Here is a 14,868-nt window from a genome sequence, read left to right as displayed (position 1 = left end):
CAAGTTTTTAAAAAATGTTAAAAAAAAATATATTGAAACCTAGCAAAATCGCATTTCCAAATCAGATTAAACGAAGTAAAAAAAAAAATAATTTTAATTCAAACACTAACTGATAAAAAAATAAATATATGAGGTCCTATATGGTTTCCTTAAGGTATTCCAGACGATTTCGATTTTCGATTGATAGAGTCTTGGATGCATAGGATCCAGTTTTGAAATGTGATTGATACACCGAAGATGACACACCATTTTGAATGTTTTCTCATTTTCATGAGCTCTGGCATATGATAGTAATAAATCTGGCACTTTGATGTCAATTGTCGCTTAAATATTGGCTTCCAATGCTTCAAGAGTTGCTAGTTTGTTGGCATAAACGATCAAATCTTATTGAATGCAAATGTTAACACAGTTTGACGTCTTCAAATGTCAAACAGTCTTTTAAAATTCTCATCATTAGAAGGTTATAAATGGTAGTTTTTAAGAGGCATACAATTTTAAGTTGGCAACAATATTTTGAGTGGCGGCCATTTTGTCAGCTGTCAAGTGATTTATTTTTAGTTCGGTTTGAAATACAACGCACGCGATTATTATTTAGCAATGAAGCTCAATTTAAGGTTGAATGGATACGTCAATACACAAAATTGCTATATTTAAATTGATCATAATTCTCACGTTAATGTTGAGACACCGTTACACCCGCAAAAACTGACTGTTTTATGGGTTGGTGTGATAATGGGTAATTTCTTCTTTAAAAAAAAAAGATCCTAGCCTTAGCGGTCTCATGCCAGAAATAATATTTAAGTCATCTTTCGAATAAAGTAAACTTAATCAAATAATTATGTCAACTTAATAAAATCATCTCTATTTTATTTAATTATAAAGTTCTATATATCTAAGAAAAAAACACCTTTTATGAAAATTGTGTGATTTTTATTAAATTTTTAAAGAAAGTTAAACTATACGTTAATAGTTTAATTTAGAATAATCAAGTTGAGCCATGAAACCTTTCTACCGAAGAATTAAAATCTTATATTTGTTGCTACAAGTTATTTAACTTAGTTCTTACAAGTTTAGGTTAGGTTTAAGCGACTGCGGATTCATAATCCACACACTTAGGGCAAAAGAAAAGGGCCATTGAATCTAAAGAATTATTTCCCACTAATCGAACCATTTTGAGCTTTTTAAAAAGCGAAGGAGATATTTGATATCCTTTTTAGCTAGTTCAATGGGATTATCAAAAGAGTAGTCTCCCAGATGAAGTTTGCCTCTTAGTGAAAGAGCAGGGCAAATGCAGAGGAGGTGAGAGATTGTTTCCTCTTCTTCCTCGTCCATACAGCTCCTGTAGAAGTCATTTGAGGCTACACCAAGTCGTATTGCGTGTCTGCCTATAAGACAGTGTCCCGTAAGGACACCTATTAGGGAGCTAATATGAAGTCAACTTTGAGATGACAAGTCTTTAGAGCGCTTTAGGTCCAGAGAAGGCCATATGAGTTTTGTGGCTGCGCATGTACCACCTAAAATTTTCTTTTTCTTTTAGCAGAAGTTTACATGTAGCTATCGGTATCCCTATCTTCTTTTTTTCAGGTGAAATAGGTATGACGATGACGGTTCCATTTTTAGCGAGTTCATTGGCTCTACAATTTCCTTTAATGTCTCTGTGGTCCGGCACTCAACAGAGGTGAATGTTAAATTTGCTGCGCCATGCCATCTCCATAAGAGACGATCGACAATCGAGGACCGTTTGAGATTTGGTTGAGACACCGTCAAGAGATTTGATAGCAGCCTGTCTGTCCGAGAAGATGGAGTTAATATCACGTATTCTCTTAGCCAGGAGAGAACCTCTTTGATCGCTGAAATTAGGGAGGCGGAATAAGATGCTTAGATTAAGCTTTTCTGAGTACACACCACTACCAACTCCCTCATTTGTCTTGGATCCATCTGTATAAAAATTGATGCTTTTGTCATCCAGGACTTTTTTGTTTTATACCTGAAAGTGTTTTCCTAATTGGGGTTTTGGAATAGTGTAATCTATGTACTTTTTTGTAGAAACAAAGAGGTTCAAAATGATGGAGTGCCCCACATTGTTGTTGGTCCATTGAGATGAGGCGTTGAGTCTTATAGCTATACTTGCTGCCACTTGTTTGCTGAATATGTCTAGGGGTGTCAGATGGAGAAGAGTGTCTAACGCTGCTGAGGGTTTGATTCTCAATGCCCCGCTTATGCAGAGACATGCTGTGCGTTGGACTCCGTGAGGATATTTTGACTATTCTCAGTTCTTGTTTATACTTTTTGAGGGATTCCTTATACGATTCCCAGTCTTGGGGATATCTATCTATGATCGGAGAACGAGTTCTCCTTTGATACTCTCCAATTCAATATTTTATTTGAGAGATTTGACGAGACAAGTTCTTAAAAAATAAAGATAAAGAATTAAAATAAAAGTGTTTTATTATCGAGGGACTTATGTAAAAACCAAACCAAAAGCAGTTAATTTCTTTATTTCCAATTTAAGAATATTTTGAAATTAAGTTGAGATTGACCGCGATAAGAATAATTTGTTCTCAATTCTTATTATTATATTTCTTGAAATATGAACACGTCTTTTATTACTTACAGAAATGTCCAAAGTTAACCGATTTGGATAAGAAATAATTTACGCAACTTCAAAATTTGCGTTCTATTTATTGATAGTTTTGAAAATTGCACCATGGAAAGATAATTGATCCAGGAATAAGATCAATCTAGTGAGAAATAAATCGATTTTTATTTAGTAAAAAATTCTTTGACATCAAATATCAAATTTTGTATTACTTTTTCTGATGACCGTTCAAAAAGTTTAAAAAGTTATCAGGGCACAAAAAACAATAACACATTTCAACATTCTTTTAGCCCTGATTTTTAACCAAACTGAGAATTATCCACTAAGCAACAATTCGGTACTAAATTGTATTGGTAAAAGAATAAGCCTAGTTAAAAAGTCTTTCATGTATGTCAGAATTGACTTTTAATTTCTTTGGATTCTGTAATCGGGATCGGGGTGAATAAGTCAAAATATATAGGTACCACATTTTGGTAGTAACGAAATGCAGTGTGGTTGCTACGAACTGTCAAACTCTATTCGCTTTCCACTATTCGCTTTCCACACTGCAACGAATAAATTGTTCGGGCTTAAGAAAAGTCAAAATATTCGAACATCCACAGTTCGCAGTTCGTAGCTCATGTGCAAGATGCTTTATGCATAAAGATCGTAAGTTGCTAAAATTTTATAAATTGAATCTAAAATTTACTCCACTATAATATTTGTGAATTTTCTATGAAAATCTAATTAATTGGATAAGTTTTGTAATATAAGGTGTTTTATTTTAAATACCTCGCTGTTTTGGTAGCTGTCAAGTGTATGCAATCGTCTTTTGACATTCGATATCTTAAAATTACTGTTTTAAAATACTAACTTTCTTAAGTTAAGTATTTGTGGAGTTAATGGAAGCTCAATAACTATTTCAATTTTTGGGTTTGTTTGTTTTAATTTTTTGTTCGTACGTCCGTACTTCCGTACGTTCGCGACGTTTTTTTCGTCGTCCATAGCTCAAGAACCAGAAGAGATATCGATTTCAAATATATTTTGTTATACAGATAATAAGGCAGAAAGATGCAGAAAGGGCTCTCAAGGAAATTGCGTGGGTGGTTTTCTTACCACAGCAGTTTAAAAAAAAGGTGAAAATTTTGGTTAACCCTAATTATCTTACGAACCAAAAACGCTAAAGACTTGAATTAAATTTTATATAATATATTGTAACGTGATACAAAACAGGTATATTTTTTGAAAAAAATCAAAATAACGGTTTTTTTATAAATCAAAAAAACTAAAAAAAAAAAATTTGTAACCTCCAAAATTTTACGACTGAAATATGATTTCATCTCTAAAACAATTTTGTGCAACGACGAATAATGTTTTTGATATCTGATAAAATTTTGAGAAAAATCTAATTGACAGTTTTTTTTATAAAAAATAAAAACCTAAAAAAAATGTGTAAAAGTTGGTAAAAATTGATTTTCGACTCAAATATCTTTTCAAAACTCTGAGATATTGGCTTAAATTTACTTTTATCTTTCAAAAAATCTTGTTTTGAACATTCAGTAAAATTTTGAAAAAAATCGAATTTACAGTTTTTTTACAAAAAAATAAAAACCGAAAAAAAATTAACAAAAGTTGGTAAAAAATTATTTTCGAGACAAATATCTTTTAAAAACTTTGAGATAATAGCTTCTAACTAATTTTTTCTTATAAGAAATATTGTTTTCAACAGTAGGACAAATTTTGAGAAAAATCGAATTTACAGTTTTTTTTACAAAAAAAATAAAAACCTAAAAAAATTTTATACAAGTTGGTAAAAATTGATTTTCGACTAAAATATCTTTTCAAAAATTTTAAATATTGGCTTTAAACTAATTTTATCTCATAAGAAATATTGTTTTCAACATTTGGTAAAATTTTTAAAAAATTCGAATTGACAGTTTTTTTACAAAAATAAAACTCTAAAAAAACAATACTATAACTTAGTAAAAATTTACTTTCGGCTCAAATAGGTTTTCAAAAATTAAAACTATTGGGTTCAAACTTATTTTATTTCACAGAAAATATTGTTTTCAGTAATTTTTATATAAAAATCCAACAGTCGGTTTTTTCATAAAAAATAAAATCTACAAAAAATAGTACGCAAGTTTGGTTAAAATTGATACGAGTACATATAGACAAACTTTTAAGCAAGACAAATCGACAGACGGGATGGGAAGTTATCAGTGTGGGTCGCATTCCAGCCTCTTTTTTTATATGATTTCTATCAAAAAAGTTATATTCAAAAGAAGAATGCTCGCTTGAAAAGATGAAAAAAGGAAAAGATAAATTAAAAAATAATATTAATTATAGCAAATTGATTTAATTGAACCTTAAAATAAGTTTGTAGAAAGTCTAAGGTTTAGTCTTTTCCGCGACAAACTTTATAATCAAAAATCAAAAAATAATTTTAGTTCTGTTCGTGGTGTTTTTTTAGAACTGTCGGTAATTTTTGAATAATTTTAAGAAGTCTGTATTTCGTATTGTACAGTTTTATTATAAAAATATAGCATATTTTATTACACTCAGAGAGTTTTTGTTGAGTTTCAATGTGAATTAAATGGAAGAAATATTTCTAGACAGGGCTGTATACGCATTTTTTCATGTTTATTTTATTACAAGCTTCTTAATTAAAACTAAAGAAGGAGAACTTAAAGCTTAGAAAGAAAGTTTGCCAAACTTTATAAACATGTAAGATCTGTCAGTAAATTTGATGTCCTACAATCTCATGGACTTACAATTTTGTCAAAATAATACTAACAGAAACGTCACTTTCAGATTTGCAGTTGACGTATGAAGCATGCAGATGGCGTTGTGTAAGAAATCAGCGACTGATAGTTTCTGCTGATAGTTTCTGCAAAATCATGTACAATACACTTTTTGACGTTAGAAATACATTTGAATGCCTTTGAATTTTATTAAAAAAACATCTTCTCATTTTGAAAAAAAAATGGTATACGCTTCTGTCGTTGTGAATATTAAATATGAAACAAGAGTAAAAATTAATCAAAATTTGAAAAATGTGTATACAAAAGTGTAATGCACTCAGCAATTGGTTTATTAGTTATACTGATTAATTCACTGACACTTAATATTAAAATGCGCCCTATAAATTAGATTAGAATCCATTCAGCTTACTTCAGTTGCAAAAATATGTCCCTTTTGTAAAGATTTATTGCTTCCGCTTGCTAGTAATTTTAGTATTTGAAAAATCGGTATTTCTTTAGAATTGAATCTATCCAAAAAAAGCATAATATGCTAAACTTTTAAATCCTTTATTTATTTATGTTTTACAATATTTAAGTTCTAAAAATCCTGTCAAGATACAAATTAAAAAGCAATAAAATGAGTGTACAAGTGGAACGCGACGATGTCTTTGTCATCCCTAAAGAATGGATTGTGTCAAATACAAGTGGTTAGTTTTTATCGTTCAAATAACAATTGAAAAGTTTACGAAAAATATTCTGTTAAACTTTTCCACAGCTATAAACGTGGACACTCGAATTGGAGTTGGAAAACCCGTGGTTGCGATGATTCTAATGTACCTGCTTATTATTTACAAAATTACACCCAGGTAATAAACACCAAATAAGTCGTTAGCACAAATCATTTTAAAGTTTATTAAATCAATATAAGTTATCATTATTATCATAGATTTACAAACAAAAACATAACATCATATAGATTTTTGACACTTAATTCTCAAACAAATCTGTTGGCTTGAAAATCTTCATAGTAATAGTTAAGAGGAATCGGAACTCATAATCAAACGTTACTAAATGTCATCTAACTTCTAATGACAGCTAACTAATCAGTATAGCTAAAAATGATATAAATATCTAGAAATTAAATTTAAGCATTGAGCTAATAATACAAAAATAAATTTTCAGCTTTATGAAGTCACGTCCTGCTTACCAGTTGAAAGGTTTTATGATTTTATATAATATTTATCAAATAGCTGCCTGCGCTTACCTTATCACACAAGTGAGCATTAATTTCACTGAAAAGTTGACGGTTAATTTGTATGGGTTTTATTTTTCAGATCTATTTAATTGATCTTCCAACTCTTGAATATGGGGCATGTGTTGATTTTGAACCTGGGACACAAGTTGAAAAGGATTTCAATCATATTTCTTATTTTCTTGTTTGGCTTAAGGCGTCAGAAATGATTGAAACTGTTGTTTTTGTTTTGCGCAAAAAACAAAATCAAGTGTCGTTTCTGCATGTCTTCCATCATTGTACTGTATTATTTTTGGCGTACAATTTAATTTCAACTTATAGAAGTAAGTCTCAGGAACAATACTATTATTTGCTATCAAGAAAATGATTATTTTCGACGATGTGAACTGTATGAAGAAATTTGTAAAACATCAGTTTGCATGATTTTGAATGATATAAATTGTATACATTTCCATTTAAACAAAATAGTGTTCATTTGAATCTTTTTAAGTGACTTATCTTGACGTTTCATCATTTTTTCGTTTCATATCATCAAGAAAGATAAAATGTCTAAACGTCAAAATGTGTTCTATCAAAAGAGTCATATGTCAAATACTATAACAACTGTCAAACACTTTTTAACAACCGCAATGACATAAATTCTCTAAAAATCATTTTGCTTTTATTTCTATATTTCAGGCAGTTCAGCATTGTTACCAGCGTTCATAAACAGCTCAGTTCATATTATTATGTACTCATATTATTTAATGGCTGCTGTACTTCCCAGTAAAATTGTTGTTCTATTGACACCTTTCAAAAAGGCCATAACGACAATTCAGATGGTCCAATTTACTATTGTCCTATTCCACGTTGTTGTTTTAAAAATTCGTGGTTGTGAAATACCCGAATTAATGCTAGCAATTTATATTATAGTAATTATTGTGATTTTCTATGGATTTTATGATTTTTACAAGAAAAGTTACACTGAAAATAATTCCAAAGCAAAAGTCAAATCAAAAGAGGAACAAAGACGACGATAGTAAACAAAAAAATGCTTGTTCGTAGTTTAATTTTATTTTAAGATTCTAGAAATAAATGAATTAAAAAAAAGTACAAAAATCGTATATTTTCTATTTTCAGATTTTTGTTGTTTTCAGTCAAAATAAAAAAAAAATTTGCATCAACAACACATTTTAAGGACCTTGACTTTGACGTCCCAAAGTTTGATCTCGCTCTCAATTAATAATTAAAATGAGAAAGGGAAACAAAGCAGGTACTTTTATGTTTTGTTAAATGAGAGGAATATGAAATCAAATCAAAACTATCGAATTAGAACACAGTCTAAATAGATAAATGAGTTTTAAGAGTTGGAGGATTTATCAAAAATAATGACAGTTTAGTGGTTTTAGTGATTCTGAGCAAAGTGACTCAATTATCTGCATAGGCTGCGTTCAATCTCAGACAGATAGGGTATCCGGATACCTTTTTGTTAGTGTTTTAGGTGTAAAATAACAGCTGATAAAAAACAGCTGAGATGTCAAAAAAGGAATCAAAAGGTAACCAATAATTTCTGGGGTATGTAATTATCTAAAAGAACAGATAATTCAACGCATGGTTGAATATCAAGAAACTTGAAAATTGATTTTAGCTATTTTATTTGTTGGTATGAGCCATTTGCCTCCGAATTTTAGAAGGTAATTATTAACTATATCAAGGTATTTGCCCTTCATAATAGTCCTCGTTTCTGTTAGGATAGTTTTTTGTTAAACGTAAATCATTTCGCAAGTAAATTATTAATTTTATAGAATTCTAATTGAGCTAAGAGGATATTAAAAGTATATTACAGATTAAGGTTATTTCTTTTTTTAGTTTAGTTTAGTTTCTTATTTATTAAATTGTTACGCACCTATTATTTCATCATCGTCCGATGAATCAGTTGAATTATCCATTAAATGTTTTTCTTTCAACAATTTTGACTTCGAAGCTTAAATGTTTATCTGCTTTTTGTGAGCAGCTGAAAAAATCTAACTCGTTCAACAAGGTATCTAAAAATCCACCTATCCAAGATACCCTATTCAACACGAGATTAAACGCAGCAATTAAATATCAGAACGATAGACTATCCGGATACTTTTTTGTAAAAGGACAGCTGAACCAAAACAGCTAAGATGTCATAAAAGGAATCCAAAAGTATCCATCGATGAATTATTAAAATAATGCGTTGAAAATTTTGTTTTTCAATAGATGTGAACCTTGAAATCCAAATGTTTGTCTGCATTTTGGTCATAGAGGAATTGTATTATCTAAAGTCCCTATAGGTATTTCCTCTATGAATTTAGTAACAGCTGAAACTTGTTTTCATTTTATTTGTTGACAGCTTGTCCAATTAAGGTATCCAACTCGTTTAATAAGGTACTATCTCAAAACCCACCCATTGTGCATGGCTAAATTATGTCCGCCCATTAGTCATCAATTTAAAATACATTAATAAGTGCTATTTTTATCAATTTCCTTAAAAATTATATTATATTATTATTTTAAACTTATGTATGTCTGTCTAAAAATCACTGCCAGAATCAAATGAATGAGTTGCAAATGAAATCAGTGAGACTCTTTAAGAAAGAGGCTGTTAACATAGCAAAAATGTCAAAGTTGGCATTTGCTTCCCTCTCTTTGTTATCTAATCCTTGTGAATAATTTCTCTTACTTCGGGTAGAGTACGTTGAACTATAAGGTTTAAAATCTCATTGAACATGTACAAATAACTGTTTATCCATTTTATGGTTTTAAAAGTATAGGGCTGGAATTTGTTGTTAGTTGAAAATCTGACATTTACGAATAAGGATCGCTTAATTATCGCAAAAGGCTCGTACCACTAAAAATATCACTGAGCACTGATATGAGAGTGTTGCCAAAAACCCAAATGTGTGAATTCCTTGTCGTTCTCAGGAATTATGAATCTCTTACGGCACATTATGGCGTATTTTGTATTTGGATCTACACCTACATCCATATAAAGTTCAGCTCACACAACAGCTGAAGCCAGCTGACCATTTACAACGTCGTAGATACGTCGAATGGCTGCTTGAACAACAGGAAGGCGATTTTTTTAGCAAAATTTTGTGTTACCTATAACACAACTAATGAATTGATTTAAAAAGTTGCTCGAATGGGTGACTGAATGGTTTCTGCATGTGCGCGGATTCTCATATAAGTCTAAAGTGCTCAGTTTAGAAACGAAACAGTTTCGAAACTAAAAATTGCATGTGCGTGCCTAGCCTTATGGTTTTATGATAACCCACTTTTTTGTGCCTGCTATTAAAGAATACGACTTGGAGAATATGTGGTTTCAACAGGACGGTGTCACATGCCACACAACTTGAGCGATTCGATACCGGCGGACTTTTTTGTGTGAAGCTACGTAAAAGACAGATAAACCTTTAACTCTTAGCAATTAAAAACCAATATTCATCAAGTTATGACTGAGATACCACCGAATATGTGTCAAAAAGTGGTCGAATATCAGCTCAAAAGAATTAATAATACAATGTTGGCATTCACAAAGCTATTGACTACACGTAGTCAAGGGATTCTGATTGGCTAAATATAACTACAAAAGTAGTTGAAATTTCCCCTCCGACGAAGTGTACAAATTTCTGCTACAAATTTAGTGCACACGGGTTTTGACGTTTCACAATCAGCTGCTCGGTAAGGACACAAGAATTCAAAATGAAATTAATCTTTCGGAATTTAAATACAAATATAAATTGATCATATTATATCTTCTATTTGGTTTTATTGAATTTAAAAAGGAAATCAACTATTTAAAGTTCTAAAAACACAAATGTTTCGTATTTTATATATTTGTATTTGACATTAATATGACAGTTCCGGATTGCATAGCTTTGTAGTGCAATTTTGCATTCACAAAGCTTGTTGAATTTTGACTACGTAGCCACTAGCTTTGTGAATGCACCCAATGTTTCACACATAATGTCAACGTTCAAACTTTATAAAAGAAATATTTGATATGAGTTTTATTTACTTTTACCTTTAAAAAAGCAAAATGGAAAACCCGAATGGAGCTTAAAGAAATATGAAGTAAAAAAAATATTTAGATTTAAACAAATGAACTCATGTATTTCCTATTTTTCAATTTTTCTCAACGAATTACATCGATTCATGCAACCATACAACTTTGGAACGCACCCAACCAACTTCAACTATTCTCACAACACGCCCTCTGTGTTCCACATTTCACTACCAACCACAAACGTCAACCTCCCTCAATTCGCCCCAAAAATCTCTCATGTGATTTATCTCCGGGTTCCCGAAATTTTTGTAAAGTGCAGTGAGAAAATTAACGTTGCTCTCGTCGGTCGGCGGCACACAAAACTCTGGCAAAAGAATACAAATTTTTCTTCGCAAATTTTCGGTATTATTTTAATTTTGTTTCCCCTTTTTCCACATTTATTTCCCGCAACCGAGGCAGTTTTTGAATCGCGGTTTGTGTTTCGGTGAATTGTGATTGGAAAACATTTTCGAGGTTGCACTGCTGACGGGACACACAACAAAAACATGGCTGGAAACGGAACTCTCGAAGGGACCCTCAGCAAATGGACAAACGTGATGAAAGGATGGCAATATCGATTCTTTGTGTTGGATGAGAATCCTGGCTTGTTGTCCTATTACACGGTGTGTTTCTTTATATTTTTAAGGAGTTAATTGGGAAAAAGAATATTTCTAAAACGCATTCTTATGGGCGAATTGTGCAAAAATAAAAGTCATAGGTATAAGAAAAAAAAACATCTCCCTCCCACATTTTAGTGAGACTGAGTGAGGTGAGCGAACAAATTATGGAATTCGCCGCTGTCAGTTGGGTGCATTTGACATTGGGATACTACATTACCGACGATGGTTTGGTTTTGGTTTGTGAGAAACAAAAACATGGGAAATTAAATGTTGTTTTTTTAAAGAGGATGATATAAAATATAAATATTTAATCATTTTTGCAAAGCCATAAATTAAAAATGATAAAGAAAACAACAATCAGACTTGAAGTCTGCAGGTTTGTTTTTTTTTGTAGAAAGAAAGAAATTACATGACAAACAAAAGCTGATAACAATAATAATTGCGAATGCGAAGAGGGATTTTGTTTACATATTCTGATAAAGTTAATTTAATCAAAATTCTTTTATCTGGTAATTTGTAAATAATGAATTCAGGTAGGAAGGAGTCTATTATGACCTCGAGAATCAAAATATTCTACGTCTGGGGGAGGAATCCGTTTGGTTATGTGTTATCACCGATGAAATTTTAAAGCCATGGTTTTTCTAGTTAACTCCAAATATTATGGGGTGTTTGTTTTTTTAAGAGATTCAAAACTTTTAATCATTATTCAAGACATATTCATGATGTTTTTATTATTGATTTATTGTTTTTATTAATTTGGCCGCATGTCAATGGGGGCTGGAATATTGCCTTTCAAAAGTTGTAGCATTTGTCACCATAGACCAATGATTTCACTCATAAGCCAATTAAAAGTTATCGCGAGGTGTTAAGTTGCACGAAAAAATCGTCCAGTTAACAGAAACACTTGTTTTAAATAAAGTTGTTACCAGATTGGCTTTGCAGTAAAATTGACAAGTTGCGTTTTTTTTAACAAATGGGTAGGTGAAGACAATGTAAGGACTTATTTATTTATATTTTATAGAAATTCGAAAAATTATTAGAAAAATGCGTTTGGAGGGAAAAACCTAATAAAATTCAAGACAGCCAGAGCTGCTCACCAAAAATGGTCAGTAACGCCTTAAAATGGCAAAATAAACTGAAAACGCTAGGCCCAAAAAAAATGACTACTGAAAGAACTGTCAGAAAAATTGTTTAGTTAGAAAAAACAGAACCCTTTCATAGGCTATAGGAAAATAAGAAGTTTACTTCGATTGTCTGTTAGCGCTGTAACAATACGAAGACGTCATTTAAGAGCGATCCTACCGGCCCGATGTCCACGCAAGGTACCATTCTTGACGAAAAGGCATAAAATGCATCATACTATCCACGGTACATGGTGGAGAAAAAATTATGATATGAGCTTGCTTTTCATATTACGGGGTCGGGCCTATTTATCTCATAGGGGGTATAAGGAATGCAACCGAGTATGTGAACATTCTCGAGGAGGTTACGTTACCCTATGCTGCGGAGGAACTGCCGTTGGTTTGGGTATACCAACAAGACTATGACCCAAAGCATACGTCAAAAAAGGCAAAACCATGGTTTGCGCAGAAGAAGTTATACGTTATGGAGTGACCCGCTCAATCCCCCGACCTTAACCCCATCGCAAATTTGTGCGGGGGTGGTAAGAACGCTGTTCAAAAGCAAAACCCTATACTTCGCAATAATTGTGGGAAGTGGGAAGCAGTGCGTGATTCGTGAAACGCAATACCAGTCGAGAGGTGTCAGGCTTTAGTTTATTCGAATCGACGTATAAAAAACAATGGTTATGCAACAAAGAACTAATTGTAAGCTAACATTATCTGTATTCTTTCATGTAACTTATTACAGCTTTTCTCACTTCTTACGTAATAGATCTAGCACTTGGTCATGCACTGCTATTTTTATGAACAGCCATACATTTAAAAAACGGTTTTTACTGTGACAAAGCTAACGGTAAAAAATCGATAATACTTATTTTCTGTTATTATGAATAAAATATTTTAGTTTGTTATTAGAAGTTTAATGAAACGTATTATAACGTTGATATTGAAGGCCTTTTTGTTTTATTTTGAGAGCACTGCTATTTTTATAAACACAACTGTACATAAAGATTACAAGCACCTTGAATCTAGTGTTGGCCAGATGTTCTTCGTGTGGTGATGTTGTTCCAAAAGGTATTTGCATTCTTTATTGCATTAGCAACAATTAACAAGTAGCGATTGGTATGCCAGTGTGTACCAAAAGTGGTAGGATGGGCTTCACTGTACCGGTTCTGGCGAGTTCATCTGCCTTACAGTTACCTGCAATGTCTCTATGGCCGGGCACCCAGCAAAGGTGAATATTAAACTGTTGTGCCGTCTCCATTAGAGTTTTTCGACAGTTATGGACTGTTATACAGTTTGTAGAGACAGAGTCCAGAGATTTGATAGCGGTCTGGCTGTCGGAGAAAATACGGATATCAGATGTTGATATCACGTTTTCTTTAAGCCAGGACTAGATTTCTTTTTTCGCCTGGAACACGCTACAACGATTGGGAAGGCGGAATGAGAGACTTAATTTCAGTCGTTCAGAGTACACACCTCCACCAACCTCTTCTTTTGTTTTTAAACAATCTGTATAAAAAGGAATTGACTCATCTTCCAGTAATGTCCTATCCTCCCAGAAAGATCTGAGAGGCATAGAAATCTGGAAATTTCTGTCGAATTGCAGTTGGGGAATGGTGTAGTCTGTGTGCTTTGGAATTGATTGTAAATACCTATGAATTACGGAGTGGCCAATGTTGTCGTTAGTCCACTGCGACGTAGCTTTGAGTCGAACCGCAGAGCTTGCAGCTATTTGTTTGCTAAATATGTCAAGAGGTGTTAGGTAGAGTGAGGTGTCCAGTGCCCCAGATGGGGTCGTGCAAAGCGATCCTCTTATACATAGGCAAGCTGAACGTTGGATTTATCTTGGTTTATAACTTCCTCGAAAGCAGTCCACCATACTGCCATACCGTAAGTTAAAATCGGTCTGATTACCGATGTGTATAGCCAATGCGTGATTCTGGGTTGTAAGCCCCATTTATTACCAATAGCTTTTTTGCAAAAAAAGAGAGCTACAGTAGCTTTTTTGATTTTTTGCTGTTCAAAGCCGTTAAAGAACATATGTAGTTTTAAATTTTAGACTACACGAAAGTAAAATGTATTAAATATTGAAATCAATTGATTGAGGGGGCTATTTGCACCATAGTTTAATCTGTTAACTATATGGCACAATTGTTCTGTAGTGTTTAAACTTTTACGACAATTAACCCATTGATAGTTCCAACCATAAAACAAAATAAATTTTTTGACTGTTGATTGTCGGAAGGTAAATTAAAGCAAGCCTTTGGAAGTAAGGGGGAAGTGTATGTTTGTGAAACAAACCGAAGACAAACACGCATTAATCTTCTGTGAATTCCTTCAAGTCCTGTTTTATGAATGGAATAGTTAGGTGACCACAGTACGCAACTTAATTCAAGTATAGGTATTACAAATGAAACAAAGAGAAGCTTAAGAACGTAAAGGTAAGGTGCGTGTCAATTCGAGAGTACTTCTGCTAGTTAAATCTCGGTAGACTGACCC

The 14,868-nt window shown here is 32.4% G+C and overlaps 2 protein-coding genes across 3 annotated transcripts in view; both read left to right on the top strand.

Annotated features, from left to right (window-relative positions):
• The first annotated feature begins 5,810 nt into the window (after window positions 1–5,810).
• LOC129951592 (elongation of very long chain fatty acids protein 2-like) lies at window positions 5,811–7,672 on the top strand. Of its 2 annotated transcripts, XM_056063836.1 has the most exons (6): window positions 5,811–5,829; window positions 5,919–6,029; window positions 6,098–6,188; window positions 6,505–6,598; window positions 6,657–6,897; window positions 7,253–7,672. In XM_056063836.1, exons 2-6 carry the CDS (start codon window positions 5,960–5,962, stop codon window positions 7,591–7,593), a joined length of 837 nt encoding a protein of 278 aa, XP_055919811.1. In that variant the 5' UTR covers window positions 5,811–5,829; window positions 5,919–5,959; the 3' UTR covers window positions 7,594–7,672. The 2 variants fall into 2 exon arrangements, with proteins under 2 accessions (XP_055919811.1, XP_055919810.1); XM_056063835.1 differs by lacking the exon at window positions 5,811–5,829 and having other exon boundaries at window positions 5,836–6,029.
• A 3,223-nt stretch (window positions 7,673–10,895) lies between these two features.
• The window catches only part of LOC129948835 (oxysterol-binding protein-related protein 9), a 69,465-nt gene continuing 65,492 nt past the window's right edge, over window positions 10,896–14,868 (top strand). Inside the window, exon 1 of the mRNA XM_056059921.1 lies at window positions 10,896–11,248. Coding sequence (XP_055915896.1) covers window positions 11,132–11,248 — 117 coding nt within the window. The 5' untranslated portion in view covers window positions 10,896–11,131. The remainder of the gene's footprint in view (window positions 11,249–14,868) is intronic.

This window comes from Eupeodes corollae, chromosome 3 (genome assembly GCF_945859685.1).
Source record: "Eupeodes corollae chromosome 3, idEupCoro1.1, whole genome shotgun sequence".
Classification (NCBI taxonomy): Eukaryota; Metazoa; Arthropoda; class Insecta; order Diptera; family Syrphidae; genus Eupeodes; species Eupeodes corollae.
Note: the sequence above shows the minus strand (reverse complement) of the source record. Positions and strands in the feature narration are given on the sequence as shown.